Below are 22,150 nucleotides of genomic sequence, written 5' to 3' on the forward strand. Positions count from 1 at the left end.
TTGCGGGGATTCGAACCGCCGACCTTCTGATCGGCAAGCCCTAGGCTCTGTGGTTTAACCCACAGCGCCACCCGCATCCCTATTACCATTTATATCCTTGCCAGCCATAACCACCAGCGTAAGGCCCCAAAACGAGGCAGAGGCAAAGGTCTAGCGGTAAGAACATAGGAAGCTGCCTGCCTTATACCACATCCATCCGTTGGTTCATCTGTCTCCATATTTTCTACACTGACTGGCAGAGATTATACATGATTTCAGACAGGGTTCTCTCCCAATGCTACTTTGAGATGCTGGGGATTGAATTTCGGACCTTCTGCATACACAGCAATGTTCTACTACCGAGCTGTGGTCCTTTTCCTCTTGGTCTTCTTGATGTAAAAGTGGGTGGCCATGCATTCATATACAGGGTGAGTCTTTTAAAAGAGGCCCCCTGGAACATGTGTACTCTCTCCACGGGGCCTCACCCTGTATATAGGACAGTCCCCTATTTTGTAGTGCTGTCAAAGAACAACCCTCTTTTTGAATAAGTCCTCTAGAATTACTGTCTAGATCGTTGATGGATTTGGTCAGGCTAGATCATCGCATCACTTGCTGCAGAACAATGCCATTGACTTCAGCAAGTCACTGTGAAATAAATTGTTCAGAGCTGTAACTTGATTGTCAAGACTGATAAACATTGCCCCTTTGAGTTTTGTCTTGTACATAAACCTTTCCAGATATACGCCTCATGTACTCATCCACTGACCTTTACATCTTCACTTTTATGGGATTTGAAGGGATTCTGGGGTTTAAAGTCTCTTTGTCTTTTGTAGAGAAGCTTCGTTTGATGAATTCAGGGGTCCTTGCTGAGGTCTATTATACACTTCGGGATGGGGATTTTCCGGGGATTTTCCAGGGTTCTGAACTAATCATTTGTCATAGAGGCAAGGCCATTGTAGGCTATCCAAGTGCTAACTGGGTAAGGTCACCTCCAGGCTCTCCTTATTTTGCAGGAGAGATTCAAACGCATACCACAAATTTAGGGTTGCACTATTAAAGTGGATAAAGTGCTCTGTTGACCTGGTGCAACAAATCCACCTTAAAAAACACCAGACTTTTTGTGGTTAGGGAACTGTTGGAGAAATGCACTATAAAGTATGGGATTCCATTCTGAAGGAAATCAGCCCTGAGTGCTCACTGGAAGGACAGATCCTGAAGCTGAGGCTCCAATACTTTGGCCACCTCCTGAGAAGAGAAGACTCCCTGGAAAAGACCCTGATGTTGGGAAAGATGGAGGGCACAAGGAGAAGGGGACGACAGAGGACGAGATGGTTGGACAGTGTTCTCGAAGCTACGAACATGAGGCAGTGGAAGACAGGAGTGCCTGGCGTGCTCTGGTCCAGGGGGTCACGAAGAGTCGGACATGACTAAACGACTAAACAACAACAACAAAAGTATGGGATGGATGGATAATTAACAGGAAGCCTTTTAAATACCATGCAAGCAAATTGGGATGAAAGTTCATTGTTTTATAAGCAAATCAGAATTAACAAAGACTGTACATATTCTAGGCTCCCTGAATTCTGTGCAAGTGATTCAGGACGAATGCTCAATAAATTGGCCGTCTGGGAGCCCAGAGTGGTGACGTACGTGTGTCTGCAATCTCCCAAATGTATTTGCATTGGGCAGTATTGTTTGCTGAGGCCCAGTACTGTGTACCCCAGTTTTTCCTGCTTTGACTGGAGACATTTAATCCCTCTATCTACCATATTCACTAAAAATAAAGAACACACAAAACAAATATTCACTTATTGAGATGCAGGCAACTCCCCATATGCACGGCAGTTGCCTTCTGACCCCGCTCCCTTCTGTGCCCTTCTGGGCTGAAAATGGTGTGCACGTTTGTGGTCACGTTCCAATCAAACGCATGCAAAATGGTCATCGCCTGTATAACATAGTCTCAAATAGGTCTGAAGAAGAAGAGTTTGGATTTGATATCCCGCTTTATCGCTACCCGAAGGAGTCTCAAAGCGGCTCACATTCTCCTTTCCCTTCCTCCCCCACAACAAACACCCTGTGAGGTGAGTGGGGCTGAGAGACTTCAGAGAAGTGTGACTAGCCCAAGGTCACCCAGCAGCTGCATGTGGAAGAGCGGGGAATCGAACCCGGTTCACCATATTACGAGTCTACCGCTCTTAACCACTACACCACACTGGCTCAGTCTGAGTGATATTATCAAAGCCAATTACCCTGAGCTTCTGGAGGCATTTCTTGTAAGTTCCAGGAGGTCAGATTTTTCTAGCGCTGTCGCTCGTGATAGGTGGTATTGAACTCTGGACTGAAGCATGCAAAGTATGGGGTCTGCCATTGAGCTCTGCAACCCCTTCCCTTATAATTTCCTCTTCAAACAAGCACGTGAGGCTGCCCACACAAATTTAGAGCACCACTTGCTTAGAGATAAAACAATCTGATAAAACAATGCCATAAAGCAGTGCGCTCAAACATTGATATATTTTGTCACCGCGAAGGAAGAAATCCTCTAAGGAATACTTTACAATACATTGTTAAGTACACATTCAAATTTGTGTAAAATGACTTTTCACAATGAAACACAGCCTGAATCTCATCATTTAAGGATGGCTAAGAGATGGTGCGTGTGGCTGTTTAGAAAAATTAGCAGTGAATGTAAAATTAAAAGCACAGGTCTCTAAACGTCTTCAGCTGCAGCAAATGGTAGGGGTGCCCTTTATTACCTGATGATATATGTTTGTTATAGCATTAAGTGGAGCTGAACATTGCATTAAAAAGTTATCTCAAAAATCTGTTTGGTCAGAGAGCATATTAATTTCATTTCATTCCACTTTTAATTCGTATACCGCCTTTCTTTCTTACTATACACAAGGTGGTTTGCGGCAACAAAATATTCAGTGAAGAACATACACCTTATAGTAATCTGATCCAATACAAAAAAAAAAGTCATAATAAAATATAACTTCAAAATGAACAACTTATATTAAATTCATATCTGAATTAAGAGGAAATGTGATCTTGCTGCAGCCAGCTGCTGACCCAGATTGTATCTCACTTTAAATCATAGTTTAAAACATAAGCCCATAACAGTACCCTGCTGGATCAGGCCCATGGCCCATGGAGTCCAGCATCCTCTTCTTGGAGGGACCCACCAGGTACCTGTGAGAAAGCAGCAAGCAAAACATGAACATAAGAGCACTCTTCCTGTGGCTCCCAGCAACTGGTATTTGAAAGTATTGCTCCTTCAAACTGTAGACATAGAGCATAGCCTTTGACATCCCTTTCGTCCATGAATTTGTGTTGGTGTTGACATTTAAAGCCCTAAACGGCCTCGGTCCAGTATACCTGAAGGAGCGTCTCCACCCCCATCGTTCAGCCCGGACGCGGTTCCCTCGCTGCGAGAAGCAAAGCTACAGGGAACCAGGCAGAGGGCCTTCTCGGTAGTGGCACCCGCCCTGTGGAACGCCCTCCCACCAGATGTCAAAGAGAAAAATAACTACCAAACTTTTAGAAGACATCTGAAGGCAGCCCTGTTTAGGGAAGCTTTTAATGTTTAATAGGTTATTGTATTTTAGTGTTTTGTTGGAAGCCGCCCAGAGTGGCTGGGGAAACCCAGCCAGATGGGCGGGGTACAAATAAATTATTATTATTATTATTATTATTATTATTATTATTATTATTATTATTATCATCATCATCATCATCATCCTCTTTGGCAGCCATCCAAATTGGTCTCATCACTGCCTCCTAGGGAGCAACTTCCATAATTTGATGATGCACTGCGTGAAAGAGTACTTTCTTTTATCTGCCTTAATCTTCTAACAAGGGATGTGGGTGGCGCTGTGGGTTAAACCACAGAGCCTAGGACTTGCCGACCAGAAGGTCGGCGGTTCGAATCCCCGCAACGGGGTGAGCTCCCGTTGCTCGGTCCCTGCTCCTGCCAACCTATCAGTTTGAAAGCATGTCAAAGTGCAAATAGATAAATAGGTACCGCTCCGACGGGAAGGTAAACAGCGTTTCCGTGCGCTGCTCTGGTTCGCCAGAAGCGGCTTAGTCATGCTGGCCACATGACGCGGAAGCTGTACGCCAGCTCCCTTGGCCAGTAAAGCGAGATGAGGGCCGCAACCCCAGAGTCGGTCACAACTGGACCTAATGGTCAGGGTCCTTTTAATCTTCTAACATTCAGTTTCATTGGATGCCTATGAGCAAAGTACGGTTTATGGTGAATGAGCAGTGTGCTGGTGCATACCGCTGAAATTATGTGCCCATCGCTCCTTCCCCCACTCCAACCCAGGATTTCCCAAACTTGGGTGTCCAGCTGTTTTAGGACTACAAGTCCCATCATCGCTGACCACTGTTCCTGCTAGCTAGGGATGATGGGAGTTGCACTCCAAAAACAGCTGGAAGTTTGGGAAACCCTCCTTCGGCTCATCCTCAGCTCGTAGGGGACAGGGAATCAACCTGAGGCAGGCTTCACATTACCTGCAAACCAATAGTTGTGGTTTGTTTTCCCCCAAACAAACCACAAGCGGTAAGTAGAGTTTTGTTCTTGGTTTGCAAATAATACATACGGGATATACCTGCCTCTTTGTTCCCTAGTGTTAAACCTATATGTAGACTGCAAGCAATATTTTAGCTCAGTTTGTTAGCTAGTGTACTCGTTGGAAATAATTGTTGTTAAGCACCATCTTCAAGAAGCTTAGCAATCTTGCGAGCCTCTTCCTCCGTAAAAAAAACCTCCAGCCTAGATTTGGAAGCAGACGCGCCGCTGACAGCTTTGTTCTATCTTCCCCGCAGAACACGGTTGTTAAAAATGCTGAATAGCAAAATTGGTACTTAGTATGGAAACTGTACTGTAAGAAATGGCTTGATGTGTAACAGCACTGAAAATCTAATCAGAGATGCTTCATTGGGCTGCGAAGTCATTGTTGATGACAACATTTTAACAGGAAAATTGTGCTGTAATTGCTGAAGGAGGCTCTGGCTTTTAAGAGCTGCATGACCTCCTGCTACTTATGATGCCAGCACGCAAGACAACCATTTACAGGGGAGGCCTTATTGCTTTTTTGAATAACCCAGGGTGCTTAGGTTGAATCACCCGGAGAATCGCAGTCTCCAGCAATGATGGCCAAAGTCCCCTCAGCTTGATTAAAAAAATTAGGTGGGCCCTTATTGGGAAATGCTTGAATTAAAAATCAATTTTAAAGCATGCTAAACTGACTCACGGTGTCAATGTTACTTTATTCAATTAAGAGCCATTGTGCTGCAGAGGACCAAATTTGCCTGACCAGGAGTGAGGAGTTGCCGGTTCAAATCCTCACTCAGCCAAAAAGCTGACTTTATGACCTTGGATCACTTCTTATATTTTGGCATGGGCCAAATCCCAGGGTTTGTGTGCCAATGGAAAGAAGGAACGACCCCACTTTGAGGCCTTCTGCTCTTGTGTACCTGCAGCATTCAAAAGCATAAAAAGTTTTGGATCCGCTCTCCGTCATTCAGGAGGACGGAATCTAATCTGCTAAATCCAAAGCTCTTTCGTGCCCCCGAATAATGAGGTTTCTTTAAATTGCTATAACATTTTATCCTTTTAACGTAAGTGGATGGAATTTGCAAGCAAAGGAGCCACTTTAAAGTTGATGACGCCTGCCAAATTTCAAGAAGATTCATGCAGGTGTTTTCATACAGGAGAACTTTAAAATTTATTCTTAAAATAAAGGAAAAAAAGATCTCTGGCTTTTATTTTCTGCCAGAATTAGATGCAAACTGTAGGTAAGGTCACTTCTTCTGGAAGGATGAAGCCTGCCAAATTTAAGAAATATAAGCACGACTTATATTTGCAATGGCAGACTTTACCATTGGGGGCTGGGAAACTATAAATCTCATTCCCTCTCCTTGTTTGTTTGGCGGGGGGCAATGAGTTTGAAAACTGTGGTCAAGAGGGACATAGCCCTGGAAAGAAACCGTCAAAAGTTCAGACATATAGGTTGAGGGGCCAGCGGCGCAGCAACCCTCGCCGGCGCCTGGGCGGACCAAAGTTGCTGAGCTTCTTTTTAGGGCAGCCACCGATTTCAGGGCCAGGAAGTGGCTTCACCCCCTGCAGCACCCGAAACACCCAGTGTTATGTACTGAAGTTCTCACCCTGGGCCAGCAGGGGGATACTGTAGATAGCTTTCACTCAGGTCCACATATGCAAATAGGGGATCGAAAGTGACGTTCAGTGATTGGATAGTTACAGAAAGTGGTTACTGTTGCGTTCTAGTGGAGCTCTATATAAGCAGGCTGGCTGAACCCTTCAGCTCAGTTCTGTTCTGGCCTATGAATAAACAAGAGCTGTTTGAAGAATCGCTGTGTCGTCTGATGTGTTCACCCACAACTTAACACCCAGCAACTGCTGTGCTGCCCTCAAGTTCCCCTGTCACCCAGAATCCCAACCCCCAACGCACAGCAGCCACCGTGACGCAGAACAGACCCCCGTGCCACCCTACAGACCCCTAGAGCTCCCTGTTCACCCCCCAGGCTAGCTGCTGGGGCCTACTGTTGTAGGTGATTTTGCCTTCATTATAAAAAAAGTGGAAAAGCCTGCTGTTCCTCGCCTTCCCATTTCCTGATCAGCCTTTGCAGGAATAGACTTACAGAGGCAAAGAGCTTGCAGGCGGAAGTGTGTAGCCCATATAGGCCAGAAAATTTAGTAGAGACTTCATCCACACAAAGGACCTGAGAGCTGCATACATATAATTCTATATTTGCTCAACTCGTGTCCAAACTTTGCTTTATATGTCTCGTGTCACAGCAGTTGAATCTGCGTATGTTACAAAAAACTACCAGTCCAAAGCCTCAGTGTAGTCATGTTTGCAGTTCTTGATTTTATTCGTTTGTGTTCAAGCTGGCTTTCATTGGAAGCTTCATTATGAAAAGCAGGCGTTTGGAAGGGCTTATTATTGGACAGCCACCTTTGCCCTACTCTTCACTGGGGTCCAGTTTCCTGGAGCCTTTAATTATACTATACTTTTTCACTTGTTGTTGTCGTTTAGTCATGTCCAACTCTTCATGACCCCCTGGACCAGAGCACGCCAGGCACCCCTGTCTTCCACTGCCTCCCGCAGTTGGGTCAAACTCATGCTGGTAGCTTCGAGAACACTACCCAACCATCTCGTCCTCTGTCGTCTCCTTCTCCTTGTGCCCTCCATCTTTCCCAACATCAGGGTCTTTTCCAGGGAGTCTTCTCTTCTCGTGAGGTGGCCAAAGTCTTGGAGCCTCAGCTTCAGGATCTGTCCTTCCAGTGAGCATTCAGGGCCGATTTCCTTAAGAATGGATGCGTTTGATCTTCTTGCAGTCCATGGGACTCTCAAGAGTCTCCTCCAGCACCAGAATTCAAAAGCATCAATTCTTCGGCGATCAGCCTTCTTTATGGTCCAGCTCTCACTTCCATACATCACTACTGGGAAAACCATAGCTTGAACTATACGGACCTTTCTTGGCAAGGTGGACCCATAATACTGCAATATCTTAGTCATCCTAGCTCATATACTCATCAAGCATCATATCAGAACAGGACATCCAGGTTTGAAGCAAAGATCTCATGTCAGAGGCTGATGATCGGCAAATTTGCCCTGACTTGACTCAGATGGTCCAGAGTTGTTTACCATAGCTGCGTATTTACAGGGCTACTTGGAAAGCATATTTGCTGCTGTGATAACAGACCTGGCAGACAGATCAAGCATAGCAACATGCTGTCAAAAGCTTACCTGGCTGTCAGGTGCACAAGTGTGACGGAAAGAGAAAGATCCTTCCGCTGAAGTGTGGGGAAAGAAAGACGTTTCAGCCTTTAAAGGACCCTGACTAGTGGCCGTCAATAAATGCTCATTTTATGACCCCAGAGTTCTTGACTCTCTGTGTTCAGTTTGCTAGGGATGATGGATAGTTTTCAGGTCCCATCCCCATAGAATCCATGACAGATAACTAGCTATGGCTGCACAAGGAAAGATAATCTATCATATTAAAGCAGAGCATCTAGATCTGCAGTCGTTGTGCCACCCCCTGCTCTGAGATGCTCTGGCACACTCCCCCAAGACATACAGTTCTGAGCTGGGTTTTTGCTGGGTATTTCAGTAATCCCCCTTTATCCCCACTGCCACCACAGATAATACTTATCTGAGTACTCTACCCCTAGCATAGCTAAATAATAGGTGTATGGTATAATTCAATTAATTTATGAAACCAGAAACAAGCGTTTTATGATTACTTAGTGTACATAAGCATATGGTTTCAGTCTTTATCTTAATGTGTTACTTTATTACATAAATTATGTGGATGGCGCTGTGGTCTAAACCACTGAGACTCTTGGGCTAGCCAATCAGAAGGTCAGCGGTTCGAATCCCTGCAACGGGGTGAGCTCCCATTGCTCTGTCCCAGCTCCTGCCAACCTAGCAATTTGAAAGCACACCAGTGCAAGTAGATAAATAGGTACCGCTGAGGCAGGAAGGTAAACGGCGTTTCCGTGCACTCTGGTTTCCGTCACTGTGTCCCGTTGTGGTGTAGTCATGCTGGCCACATGACCCGGCCTGAAAGCGAGATGAGCGCCGCAACCCCATCCCAACGCCTTTGACTGGACTTAACTGACCAGGGTCCTTTTTTTTTTATTACATAAGGTAACAATAATATAATACCAATCCTATTTTAAACTATCCAACCCTGCTTCACACCCACGATGAATAATTATTATATTATGTATTTCTCACACCTTTTACCACCCGCTCCCAGACCCCACTCCAACCCAACCAACCCTGGAGGTGCAACAATAAAACTGCAAAGCTAAGCAGGTCCGGCATGGTTTCAAATTGGATGGGGGACCCTCTTGAGATCCCTGCATTGCAGAGGGTTTGATTGGATGACGCTCAGGGTCCCTTTCAACTCTACGATTCTAACCCTCAACTCTCCTTCAGCTGAATTCAAAACGCTAACCTCCAGCAGTGCTACCCTCCTGACAACCACAACCCTCCAGAAAAGTGGCAGTGATAGTGGTGTCAGGATAACACCGCCCCAACCACTTCTGCTTAAATCTGTAACTAAATACAGTGGTACCTCAGTTTTCGAACAGAATCCGTTCTGGAATGCCATTTGAGTTCTGAAACGTTCAAAAACCAAAAATTCAGTATGGAAGCCTTAATACAGAAGCCGCGTGGCATGTTCGACTTCCGAGGCAAGTTCCAAAACTGAAGCATTTATTTCCGGGTTTACGGCATTCGAAAACCGAAACGTTCATCAACAGAGACGTTCAAAAACCGAGGTACCACTGTATATACTTCAGTTTGCATTTTATCACAAATTAAACGTTTAAATAATATTTCATTACAAGCTACATTCCCGAGTACATATTCAATGTACTCCTTTCTAAAATATTTTATTCTAAAATGTACATTTTTGCCTGCATCTCGAGCTCAGAACTGTATCACAAAAATTGGATAAGTGTGAAAACTGAAGGATATTTGTGTTCCGACCTGTGTATAATGCCAGGACGTGTACATTAGGTTAGTTTGCTTAGAAAATGTGGGTCAAATGAAATTCTCCTCCATCTTTGGCCTTAGGCGAGCAATATATTTTTCACCAGAGCTGACGAACGAACACAGGGCTCTGGCTAGTGCAAATGTTGTTGGTTTTATAACACATGTGAAGAGCCAAGGCTCATATACTTGGCAGAGAAATATAGTGGGAAGTGGTGCATAAAACATTCCTCATGTCAAATCTCATGCAGTGCTGGCTGACTGGTTATTAGCAAAAGATATTGCAAGACTCACACTGAGCACTGGTGTTTTCACCAGCCAGCTTTGTATATGAACTTTAGAGTATCATAAAAGCACACCTCAAATGAGAGGTGCATTTTTAAAGTTGCCAGCACTTTTCCAGCTCTTTAATACACACACGTTAAAAAAAACTGACAGTACAAAGAACTTAAGGTATCGTTTATTAATGGGTTTATTAAATTAACTTTAGAACCTTCTTGCCAATCTTTCGGTAATTAATGATCTCGCTCTAATAGCATGTAAATTTATAACAGTGTTCTGACAAATCTTTTTTATTTCCTCACCCTTCCCAAATTTCTTCCATTGCCCCTTGTGCGCATTAATATTAGGTCGCAAACTCTTAATATTTTCTGATGGAATTGCTAATGGAAAGATCAAAACAAAAAATATTATTTTAGGGTGAATATTCAGCTTGTTACCATTTCATCAAACCACTACAATTTTCGTTGTGATAGCTTGCCCCCCACAATCATCGCATTGTGTGTATTAACCATAAGATTCTGTGATGACAAAATTCCCAAATGATTAATACTATTATTCTCCTGGTTTGCCTGCATAATATATTTTTATTTCTATGTTTAACTGTTTGTCATTATTAATTCCCAGCATTTCCAGTTGCATTTGATTAATTTTATACACTACAAGTCATAATTCCTTACAGAACATCTTTGACAATTCATTGTATTAATTTTTTGCAATGTTTTTATTGTACTTTTATATATTGCTATACACCTCCTTGGGACGCGGGTGGTGCTGTGGGTTAAACCACAGAGCCTAGGACTTGCTGATCAGAAGGTCATCAGTTCGAATCCCCGCGATGGGGTGAGCTCCCGTTGCTCGGTCCCTGCTCCTGCCAACCAAGCAGTTCAAAAGCTCACCAAAAAGTGCAAGTAGATAAATAGGTACCGCTCCGGCGGGAAGGTAAACGGCGTTTCCGTGCGCTGCTCTGGTTCGCCAGAAGCGGCTTAGTCCTGCTGGCCACACGACCCGGAAGCTGTATGCCGGCTCCCTCAGCCAATAAAGCGAGATGAGCGCCACAACCCCAGAGTCGGCCACGACTGGACCTAATGGTCAGGGGTCCCTTTACCTTTACCTTTATACACCTCCTTGATATTTTGTATGAGTTGATATCTATCTATCTGTCTGTCTGTCTATCTATCTATCTTGGGCCACCTGAATTGGAATTTCCCAAGGAGGCAATGGAACTAAAGTAGTGCCCCACAGATTTGTGCGAATTTGAGACCAAACGCCATCTCTGATGTAGCGGCAGGTTCCACCTTCTTAATGGTTCTGAACTTCCACTATAGAACAACTAGCTGGTGCAGACTAGCTAGGGTTTAAACCAGATATGCGGACTGGCAATAAAAACCCAGGATATTTGTCTATTTAGGAGTTATCTGCAGGCATTCAGAGTGTGAGATACACTAGATGGTGCTGTTGACCTATACTGGAATATACAGGGTTGTCAGAAGATGTTTTAAATATCATTTAGGATGCCCAAGCCAATGACACATTTCCATCTCCAAATTTCTTTTGAGACCCAGCATCAACAAAATAAACAATAGAAGGAATCAAGCTGTTATTATAATTATCTGTTATATTAATTGCCTTTTAGATAGTATCCTTTAACTGTTTGCCCTTACTTAATCTTTTTCAATCATCTTCAGCCTGTTAGCCACCACTGTAGCTAGAATCTTACCGCTGGCATTAACAGTGAAATTGATTTTTGGGACTACACAATTTCTTACTGGGTTTGGGGCTTTAATATCTAGGTTTTCTTTGTTTCAGTCCAAGAAGCAATATTTATAATATAAATATAATATAAACAAACAGTCCCCTCCAAACTGGTGTTATTATTGAAACTATAAACGTAATGGAATTCTACTGTTGAGCCATCAGGCCCTGCAGTCTTGTTTAATGTATTAAAATTAAATAACGTTCTTGGGCCTGTTGACTTAACAGCACAATAGTAGCTACTATTTCTTGTATAGCAGTTACTATCTTGAGAAATCCACTTGCAGCTTTTCCTTATGCTGTCGGGAAGAAAATGGAATATTTACCTGTCAAAGTTTCTATCTTGGACTGCTGCGGTTTGTCAAAATGATGGACAGATTCATCTGTTGGCTTTTATCCACCTTGATTCCTAATCTGAGCTGAGGCAGGGGGAAATTCCAAGTTATTCAAAGGATAGTTCACTTATTTCTAGTGCAGTCACTGTGATCACATTTGGAGTCTTCCCTCTCTATAATTTTATATAGCAGATTGTTTAAACACCCCTATCTCAGCTGCTAATCTTCATTGGAAATTCAGAAAACACTGTCCTGTGGACTGTTATTCTGCCACCAGCGGATACAGTCATACCTTGGAAGTCGAACGGAATCTGTTCCAGAAGTCCTTTCGACTTCCAAAACGTTCGTAAACCATAGCGCGGCTTCTGATTGACTGCAGGAAGTTCCTGCAGCCAATCAGAAGCCACGAAAGCCCCATCAGATGTTCGGCTTCCAAAAATACTTTGCAAACCAGAACAGTCACTTCCAGGTTTGCGGTGTTCGGGAGCCAAAACATTCGATAACTAAGCTGTTCGGAAACCAAGGTATGACTGTATTGTCTTACTCTGAACACCCCCTTCCCCATTGCTGAAGGCCTCCACCGCAAAGTGCAAGTAGATAAATAGGTACCACTCCAGCAGGAAGGTAAATGGCGTTTCCGTGCGCTGCTCTGGTTCGCCAGAAGCGGCTTAGTCCTGCTGGCCACATGACCCGGAAGCTGTACGTCGGCTCCCTGGGCCAGTAAAGCGAGATGAGCGCTGCAACCCCAGAGTCGGCCACGACTGGACCTAATGGTCAGGGGTCCCTTTACTTACCTAACTTTTAGGGAATCTCCCTAAAAGCAAAAACGAGGAGAATGATTTACCATAGACAGGTATCGCAAAATATCAACTTTACAGGAATAGTTGGAAGGTGTGGAGGCTGTTGCAATGCGTGATATACACATTCCGGGTGCTTCTGCCGTAGTGTGGCATAACTGCTTTTAAATTACTGCCTCAACAAAAAGCATTGGGTATTAACAATCATTGCTTGTATTTAAACCATTAAGGCTGCAGTCCATTTGGGATTTGCTTTGGAGTAAGCCTCATTGAACAATGGGATTTTCTTCTGAGCAAACAAGCATAGGATTGTGCTGCGTGAGATGGCTTCAGCCCTGCACTGCTACCAATAGATTTGAGGTAATGAGGCTCATAAATACATTTGAATGATATTTCCCTTCATTTGGTTCTGGCAGCTGCAGAGGCAATCTGTGTCATCTGAAGGATCAAATGTTTTTCTTGTGGAGATTAAATATGAGCTGTATTAATCATAGGGAGGAAAATGGGCTCTAGGGACACCCGTACAAGATAGCACAGTCGTGCTTTTGATTTGCTTCTGACCTCTTATGGACTGAAGAACTTGACGGGTGATGAATTACAGCGCAGCAGGAAAAGCAAAGCTATAGCATATGGCTGAATTCTAATTTCCCCCCAAGGAGAAAAGTCCAAAATGACCCTAAGATGCATTTTAAGTCTTGGGATGTGTCATTTCTGAATGATATTAAGACAGCAAAGAAAGCAGAAAGGAGTCATTTTATATTGAAGACTTGTATGAAAAATCAATGCAGAGCTTTCTTTCATGGATGAACTAAATAACACCAGACCCAGTAAAGACTTTAGGAAGGGGCACTGCTTACGTTCTCTTATTTATTGCATTTTTATCCTCCCCATCCTTCAAGGAGCTTAGGACAGCGTACATGGGGCTGTTCTGTTCTATTAATCTGTACAATAACTCTGGAAGGCCTGTCAGGGTGGTTTGCTCAAGTAGTCAGCCAGACATTCCTAGTAAAGGTAAAGGTACCCCTGCCCATACGGGCCAGTCGTGTCCGACTCTAGGGTTGTGCGCCCATCTCACTTAAGAGGCTGGGGGCCAGCGCTGTCCGGAGACACTTCCGGGTCACGTGGCCAGCGTGACGAAGCTGCTCTGGCGAGCCAGCACCAGCGCAGCACACGGAAATGCTGTTTACCTTCCTGCTATACAGCGGTACCTATTTATCTACTTGCACTTAGGGGTGCTTTCGAACTGCTAGGTGGGCAGGAGCTGGGACCGAAAGACGGGAGCTCACCCCGCCACGGGGATTCAAACCGCCGACCATGCAATCGGCAAGCCCTAGGCACTGAGGTTTTACCCACAGCGCCACCCGCGTCCCCTACATTCCTAGTAAGTTGTTATAAATAATGATTTTATGGTAAGTGCCCATTGAGAGACAATCTTTAGAAAGAAAACTGTCCTCACAAAGTAGACTTTCCAAAAAGAAAATACCGGAAGTCATCTTTGCATATGATGGTCATGTGATGCTATTTTCAAAATTCTACATGTAATAAATTATAGCAGGGGTCGCCAACCTTTTTGGACTAGCAGACACATTTCAAATTTGGAGAGAGTGCCGTGGCCACCAGTCACGAAATGACTGCCATGGAGGGAGCATGACATAACACAACATTAGAGAGATAACCATCCCTATCTACCTTCGGCTTATTGGCAAAACCTATTTGGTGTTTCTGACCAGTTGCAGGACCTTAGCCAGACCTAGCAGAGTAAACGCAGAATCCATGGAAGCAATTGGCAACTTGGCTGCAGACAGGATAGATGAAGCAGGAACCAGGAACTTGTAGTTAGGTGTTTATTATATACAGTGGACTATATACAGGAACAGAACACGGATCTTATGTTAGCTCTCTCTGACACGACTCACAACTCCTACACTGACACAGAACTCTGAACCTCTGAACACTGAACTAACACATTCCAGTTGGTAGGCCATTAATTATCATTCCCTTGAGAGAGCTTGACCAATCAGGGAGCTGTCTCCATGCTTCTGTTATCACCAGGCAGACTTACTCCTTCAGATTGCCTTCTGGCTGTCTGCCAAACCTTAACTGACTCTGTGTGAGTAGCTGCACGTACACAGTTTCCCAGCACCCCCTCACAGCTCACACACAGTGCAATTAACTTCTGAGCACATACAGAGTATTTTACCCAACTACCATGGACCATCAGTTATGTTCTGCTGTTCCCATGTGTTGATCTCGCTCTTTCCCTCCTTCCATCTCTCAGTTTCTGGGCCACCCGTGAGTTCCGGTTGTCAATCCCAGAAATATAGTACATCAGTGAATTAATATGGAGTCCATGTTTTTCAAGGTCAAGGAAACCAAAGAACATGTTATCGTGACCATCAAATAAATAGTAATTACTCAAAATGAAATAAAATGGAGGGCATAACCTGTCATTCGCAGTGTAATTCAAAAGCTCTTCTCCACTCAGGTTATTTTTAATGGACGTAGTTGTGTAAGCTTGATTGATTGATTTGATTTGATTTATTGTATTTCTATAACGTTTCCATTCAAATGAGTGCCAAAGCGGCTTGCAGACAACAAATAACAAGGACATAATAGAAACTTAATTACAGCATGAGGCTAATACACAGGCAGAGGCGGCTACAGCTGATCATTGCCACATCTTTCTTCTGATGTAAACATGGGTAGGCTGCAAGTGGAACCCTGAAGAGCACAAGAGCTATTTAAAAGGTGGTTGTCAAGATCATCTGGGCACGTTGGCTTGGAGTAGGGTACAAGGGCGACGATGAAGTCTTTCAGCACTCTGGAATCGTTGAGAGCTCCAAAATAAAAGAGGAGATAACTGAAAAGACTCATAATTCTGCTCAAGCTGGATGGGGTCATCCTGTTTCTTTGCTAAAACACCCAGCTCCACTCTGCTGTAATGGTGAAGAGGTGAAATTGATTTCTATCCAAGCATGGACCAAGCAGGGTTTATCCCCAATCATCAAGTGGCTGATTTGGTTCCTGAATGCAGTCCATCTTAGCAATAAAAGCAAACAGCCAGCCATACCTTTATCTCCACATGCTCTTAAGATATTTGGTGGGGTTAAACGGAATTGGGGTGGGGGAGGGTTTCCCTAAAACTCAGGTATATTCCAGTCTACAGCACATGAATGGCCATGACTCCCAAGTCAATCCGCCTTGGAAGGGATGCCAGGCAGGATTGCCCAGTGTCACCACTGCTGCTTGTGGTGATGATTGAGACTTTAGTTCAAGCCATCCATGCAGACCAGAAGGTAAAAGGAGTAAAGCCGTGAGGAATACACCACATTATTGTTTTATTCATGGGTGATGCCCTCCTAATGCACATTAATCCAAGAAAAGGCCATACATGAACTGAAAAAGGGGTTATTGGACTTCCAAGGCGTGCTGAGATTTGAAAAGGATTTTAAGAAGCTGAACATGATAGACTTCAGCATCCCGGCCTCAGAACCAAGGGTGGAGGGGTGACTACAGGAATTCTCTGATTTCCATCTACAAATGGGCAGCTTCTGAGACCAAGGAGAAAGGTCCCCTAGGATCAGAGACCGCTTCTGAGGTTGAACTTCACTCTGCTTTTTTAGGGGGTGGGTCATAGGGTTGCCATATTTCTAGAGGTAAAATTCAAGACGCAAAAGTTGTTGAGCTATTTTCACCAGTTGAATTCCAGACGTATGGAAACCCTAGTGAGTCAGGTTCTTTCTTACGTTTTCTTGTGTTTTTAATAATTTTTAGGAGCTGCCCAGAGTGGTGGGGGCAACTCAGTCAGATGGGCAGCATATAAATAATAAAATCATCATTATTATTGTCAGACAAAGACATCTGTAGAGAAATGTGTGGGGTGAGTGAGGTTTGGATCTCCCTGCAGTCACCACCACTCTCCTTTTTTGTTTTTGAATCAGGCTGAGCAAGCCTTGCAATGGGTCCCAGCACTACTTAATGTCATTTTGATAAATGTCAGGTGCTGCCTTGCTGCAAGAACTGTAGGCAGCCAGTTGCACAAGCCCATTCTGTGTGGATTCTCACTTCGTTGTGTTTGCATAGCAATGTGCAATGGCTTACCAGCGATGTCAACTGCTGATGCCAACCCCTTGACAAGAGTGTCCCTGTTTTCGTCTGTCAACTGTTGGAAGGTGTGGGCCCCACTTCAGACATCGCATTCATGTATTCCTTAAAGCCATGCTAAGCAAAATGTAGAAGTAGTTATGAATTCAATCAGATTGTACCTAACTCCATGTGTTGTGTAAAAGCCCCAGTGGGAACAGAACAACCCTTGGCCAGCAAGCATTGGCGTTAGGAAGGACACATGAGCAGAATGTCCCACTGCAACAGATTGGAAATTTGCTTCTCTGGACGTTTCACAAAAGGCCTTTTGGTATCAGTAAAGGCATGGTTCAAAAAGTGTTGAAATCAGTCAAGCAATTTTAGATTAGCCCTGCGCTCTTTCGTCATTTCAGAATCAGTTCTTAGTTCATCCAAATCTGTATTTCTAATACTTGACAAATTCCTAACTGCATCCTTGAGAGCAGGAAATGAGTCCAGGTAAAAAAAGGAAGTAATTATTCAATACACAAAGCATGTCTTTTCCTTCGGAACTATTGTTTAATCATACACTGATTTATGTGGATCTAATTACATCATTGGCTAATCAGTTACCCTGTGGCATTAGGTAAGGGCTTTTTTCTCTTTTTTTGGGGTGAGAAGATGACATATGTTATTTGATCTCATGGGAATAACTGCTTTTATGTACATTTATTTCGAGATTTTTTCTGTTTTTTAAAAAACAAAGATGATTTCAGTCTATGTCAACATCTTCTTCGGAAGTTGGAACATATAATTCTTTGGGAGTACTGATACACTGGGGACCAGCCAATTATGAAGAAGGCTGTATATTCAAGAATTTCCTGTCATTCCTGTGTTCAATGGAATCCTAGTCGTTAGTCCGACAGAATCAATGAAAACCTTGCACTGATGTTAATGGGTTACGGATACAATGGTGCATGCTTTTTTTTAAAAAAAGAAAAAGATTGTAATAAACCTTTATAAGGGTTTGATTTGTATTTTTTTAAGGCCTTACAAGCTAATGAATGCAGAATGTAGCAGTAAGCAAAATGAAGGCTAAATAGTTCAGTGCAAGAGCAAAAGTGTCTCGCCAATACAATACCATTAATCTGTTCTCTTTTTCTCCTTTCCTGCTTTTCTTCTTTCTCTACAATAGAAGTGGAACAAAAAGGTAATTAAATACCTTTCACATGTTTTTCTATATATTCTACACATACCCATTCTAAGCAATTACGGCATAAAATATTTAACAGTCTAATGCTTTACTTGGTATCCTTTCATCATTAATTTTCGCCATTTTAATCTATTGGTTAAAGTTGTTCGGGGGGGGGAAGGTTTTGCTGCTAAGCAATTTCACCTAACATGTCGCCTCTTTCCTGGAAATGTTTTTCTGGCACCATGCTTCTTTTCACCCCACCCCTTGAAGGATTGTTTCGTAAATGAAAATCTATTCCCCTTTCCTTCTGCACCATTTACGGAGCAGTATAAAATAATTTAGAAGGATGCAGCTCTTTTCCTTCCTGCTGTACTTGCATGCAACTTGCTTTCAGTACATCACCAAGGCATCAAGGGTAATTTACAGATCCTCAGAAGGTTCATTCCCCTTTGTTATGTTACAGCAGTTTTATATTTGTCAAGTGTTTAACAGTATAAAGTGCTGTGCAATTTTTATAGGTGGCTTCTGTTCAAAAGGTCAACAGCTAAATTGCATATGCATTGTGCGTTAGGCAGATGTTGAATCCAGTGTACATATGAAGGATCATGATCGTGCCAAGGAGTGTACGTTCCATGTCCATTTTGCACAGAGATGTACGCAGGTGACCAAAACCCTCAATTTCTTGGTGGTAAATGGATCCCATGTACATATGAGTGTACGCATGTTGTCCCATGACAATCAAAGATGGCGGTGGGAAGAGTGCCTTGTGTGCATTCAGTCGTCAGATTGTCAGAGGACCAGCATAAAATTGCACTGTGCAATTTCACACTATCATTTACCAATCTGATTTCTGGCCAACAGCACCAATGCTGGTGGAAATGTGTTGCTAAATTGATGTTTGTCCTTGCAGTTTTATTCTGATGAGCTGGGAGCCTCCTTCCCACTGGGAAATCCCATCCTGGTTTCTGTGGGAAGGAGTCCACTAAATGAATTATGGCCAATAATTTGGGGCTTCCAGTTGACTCTGTGCAAGAAAGAGCTGCTTTGCAAAGGTGGCATTACAGAAAATAGGACTTAGGACACCTTTAATTTTGGATCAATAGCTAGAAATGAAACACAGTCATGGGTGAGCACACTCTCTCACACACAAACACACATCAATTTTCGGATTAGCCTTGGTGCTGAAATTCTCAAGTCATTTGTAATGGGAACTGCAGACTATGACATAAGTCCATATAGCTATGTAAAACTGTGTATTCAATCAATTAACAAGTTGTATCCTGTATTTCCCATTAGAAATGAAGCAGAGAGAAAAGGTTCATTTCCCTGTCCATGCCTATTGGGACGCCATTAATTATCAGCCCCTTCAGCTAATGCTATTTGCACTTTAAATGCAAAGATACATTTAATGCCACCACCAGTTTGATCAGGTGTGAGCAGCTGCCTGTAGGACAGCTGTTTTCCTGCCTTATTTCCCATCAAACTAGGGATATGGGTGCAGAAGCCTGCAACTGAATAGAACATATGTATACAAAAGGAATAGGCCTATTAAAAACGTTGAGTATGAAAAAGGGAAAACAAAGGGAAGAAATCTGTAATAATCAGGATTTTTTGTTTCTATTAATTTAAAGCAATTTATTTATTTATTTATTTCATAAAATCTCTATACTGCTTGATCGTAGAAGGAACCTCAAAGTGGTTTACAAAAAAAAAGATAAAAACAATAAACATATCACTAAGAGAAGTTTACAACAATCATTTAAAACACACAAAAAATTAAAACCACAGTAGAAGGAAACAAATTAAAAATTGCATCAACTTTCTAAACAACTTGGTAGAAATGTCTTCAGCAGGTGCAAAAAATACTACAGTGAAGGCACATGCCTTATATCAATGGGTGGAGAGTTCCAAAGTGTCAGTCTTCTTTCAGATCGAGTTCTTTCAGATGCGATCATTGAGAAATGGCATTTGAGAACTGGCAGCTTGGTGTCTAAAACCACGTTTGGTGAGGGGTTACGGGGATGTAAAATTATCCTGAAGTCTGTGGAGTGGATTATTTCAGCTGGTCGATCTTGATTTACTTAAGGCTTTAATTCTCCTGTATTTCAGAGGACTTTCCCTATTGATTTAAATCTTGATCCTAGCCTTCCTCCACTGAGCTTTTTCCTTATCCTTTGTCTCTTCCTCTTGGCATATTCATTAAATGTTCTTTCTTTACTTCTGTGGCTGCATTCTGTTTAGGTAGCAGCTTCCCAAACCTTTTTCATTATTTAAAGCATTGACCTGTAAGAGGCTTGTTTCCCTTTTAGAGTTGTTGGGGGGTTTTTGTAGTTTGGTTTTTTTAGTTGCTACGGAATCTTTACTTTGCCGTGCAATAATATCTGTTAATTATATAATTTCAAAGGAGGCACATTTGCCAAGGGACTTTTTGAAAAAGAGGAATGGAGAATAGTTCTCGGGAACTTCCTGTAATCCTCTTTTCAGCATGAAAAGCCACTCTCACATTCATATCAGAGTTTAGGAAAGCCTGAATTTCTTTTGAGCTCCCCGTTGTTCTTGAGCTGTGAACTTCTAAGTGCATGCTAGAGAAGGCCAGCACATTTAGTAACCTGCTTTGTTTTTAACTTTTTCCCTCCCTTCAGTTTTTCTTTGTCCTGGACTACTAAAAGGAGTATATCAGAGTGAACATTTATTTGAATCCGATCACCAGTCAGGAGCCTGGTGTAAGGATCCATTGCAGGCTTCTGACAAAATCTACTACATGCCATGGACCCCTTACAGAACTGACACTCTAACGGAGTATTCCTCCAAGGATGATTTCATTGCTGGAAGACCAACTACAACTTACAAGTTGCCGCACAGGGTGGACGGCACGGGGTTTGTGGTGTATGACGGGGCTTTATTTTTCAACAAGGAACGAACCAGGAACATTGTCAAATTTGACCTACGGACAAGAATTAAAAGTGGGGAAGCCATAATTGCGAACGCCAACTACCACGACACGTCCCCTTACAGGTGGGGAGGCAAGTCTGACATAGACTTGGCCGTGGATGAGAATGGTCTTTGGGTGATCTATGCAACTGAGCAGAACAACGGCAAAATAGTCATTAGTCAGCTGAACCCTTATACCTTGAGGATCGAAGGGACGTGGGATACGTCTTACGACAAGAGGTCGGCTTCCAATGCGTTCATGATCTGTGGCATTTTGTATGTGGTGAAATCGGTCTATGAAGATGATGATAACGAAGCAACAGGTAATAAAATAGACTATATTTACAACACTGAGCAAAGCAAAGAAAGTGTCGTGGATGTTCCTTTTCCGAACTCCTACCAGTACATTGCTGCGGTGGATTATAATCCAAGGGACAACCTTCTTTACGTATGGAACAACTACCATGTGGTTAAGTACTCTTTGGATTTTGGACCCATGGACAGCAGAACAGGTAAGGCTTCTTTGTTCAGTTTTGGGGTTTTGCATCCTATGACTTTACAGCCATGTTGGGCTATGGCTTGGGGCTAAGCTGCGCTGCCTTTTCCTTAACAAAAGGACTGATTTGGAATGGAACCAAACTGTTTTCCCAATTTAAATTGCCTCCACCTCCCTGAGGTCCTTATTCCTGAGATGGGAAATGCGTATTTTCACATTGTGATTAGAACTGCCCATAACATACTTCACCTGCGCACGGCTTCAGATTTGATTCTTGACATCTCTAGTTTTGATTTCCGTGTGTGTTTGTGTGGAAAGGGGTGCTGTTTCTCTTTTGTTTATAAGATGTCTTAGCTGCCCCTAACCATAAGGTTCTAGGGCAGGTCAAAGCAATTAAAAAGACAATTATAAAAACAGATGAAATCATCACAATTATCGGACATATAAATCAGTTCCAAATGGAACACAACGATTTATAATTTGAAAGATCTTATAGGCAGTAGGCCTAGAAAATATTCCAATTTGAGACCCTGAAGATTTCTCATCACTGGGGCTGTTAGTACTATGTTAGATGATAGACGGCTGATCTCACTTGGTAGCAGGTTGCGCTGAAATGAATATGTGATTTTTAACCATGCCAGCAGAACACTATTTTTTTTATTAAAAAAAACACTGGTTTGTTGTTGCTTGCTTGCACAAATAACTCTAGTGTCTGTACTGGATTGTCTTGCACTTACAGACTTTGAGAATCAGGGAAGATGCCTCGTCGCACACAGAAGCATGTAACTGAC

General features: G+C 43.0%; 1 protein-coding gene across 19 annotated transcripts in view; it reads left to right on the forward strand.

The window, feature by feature from the left end:
* ADGRL3 (adhesion G protein-coupled receptor L3) overlaps window positions 1–22,150 on the forward strand; it is a 531,565-nt gene that overhangs the window by 288,462 nt on the left and 220,953 nt on the right. For 16 of the 19 annotated variants that reach the window (XM_083592813.1, XM_083592800.1, XM_083592815.1 and 13 more), the window contains exons 6-7: window positions 17,933–17,947; window positions 20,575–21,375. The exons of 1 other annotated variant lie outside the window; for it this stretch is intronic. In XM_083592813.1, coding sequence (XP_083448939.1) covers window positions 17,933–17,947; window positions 20,575–21,375 — 816 coding nt within the window. The remainder of the gene's footprint in view (window positions 1–17,932; window positions 17,948–20,574; window positions 21,376–22,150) is intronic. 2 more of the 19 variants (XM_083592807.1, XM_083592811.1) reach the window with 1 other exon arrangement.

Source organism: Podarcis filfolensis (assembly GCF_964270895.1).
Source record: "Podarcis filfolensis genome assembly, chromosome: 17".
NCBI classification, from domain to species: domain Eukaryota; kingdom Metazoa; phylum Chordata; class Lepidosauria; order Squamata; family Lacertidae; genus Podarcis; species Podarcis filfolensis.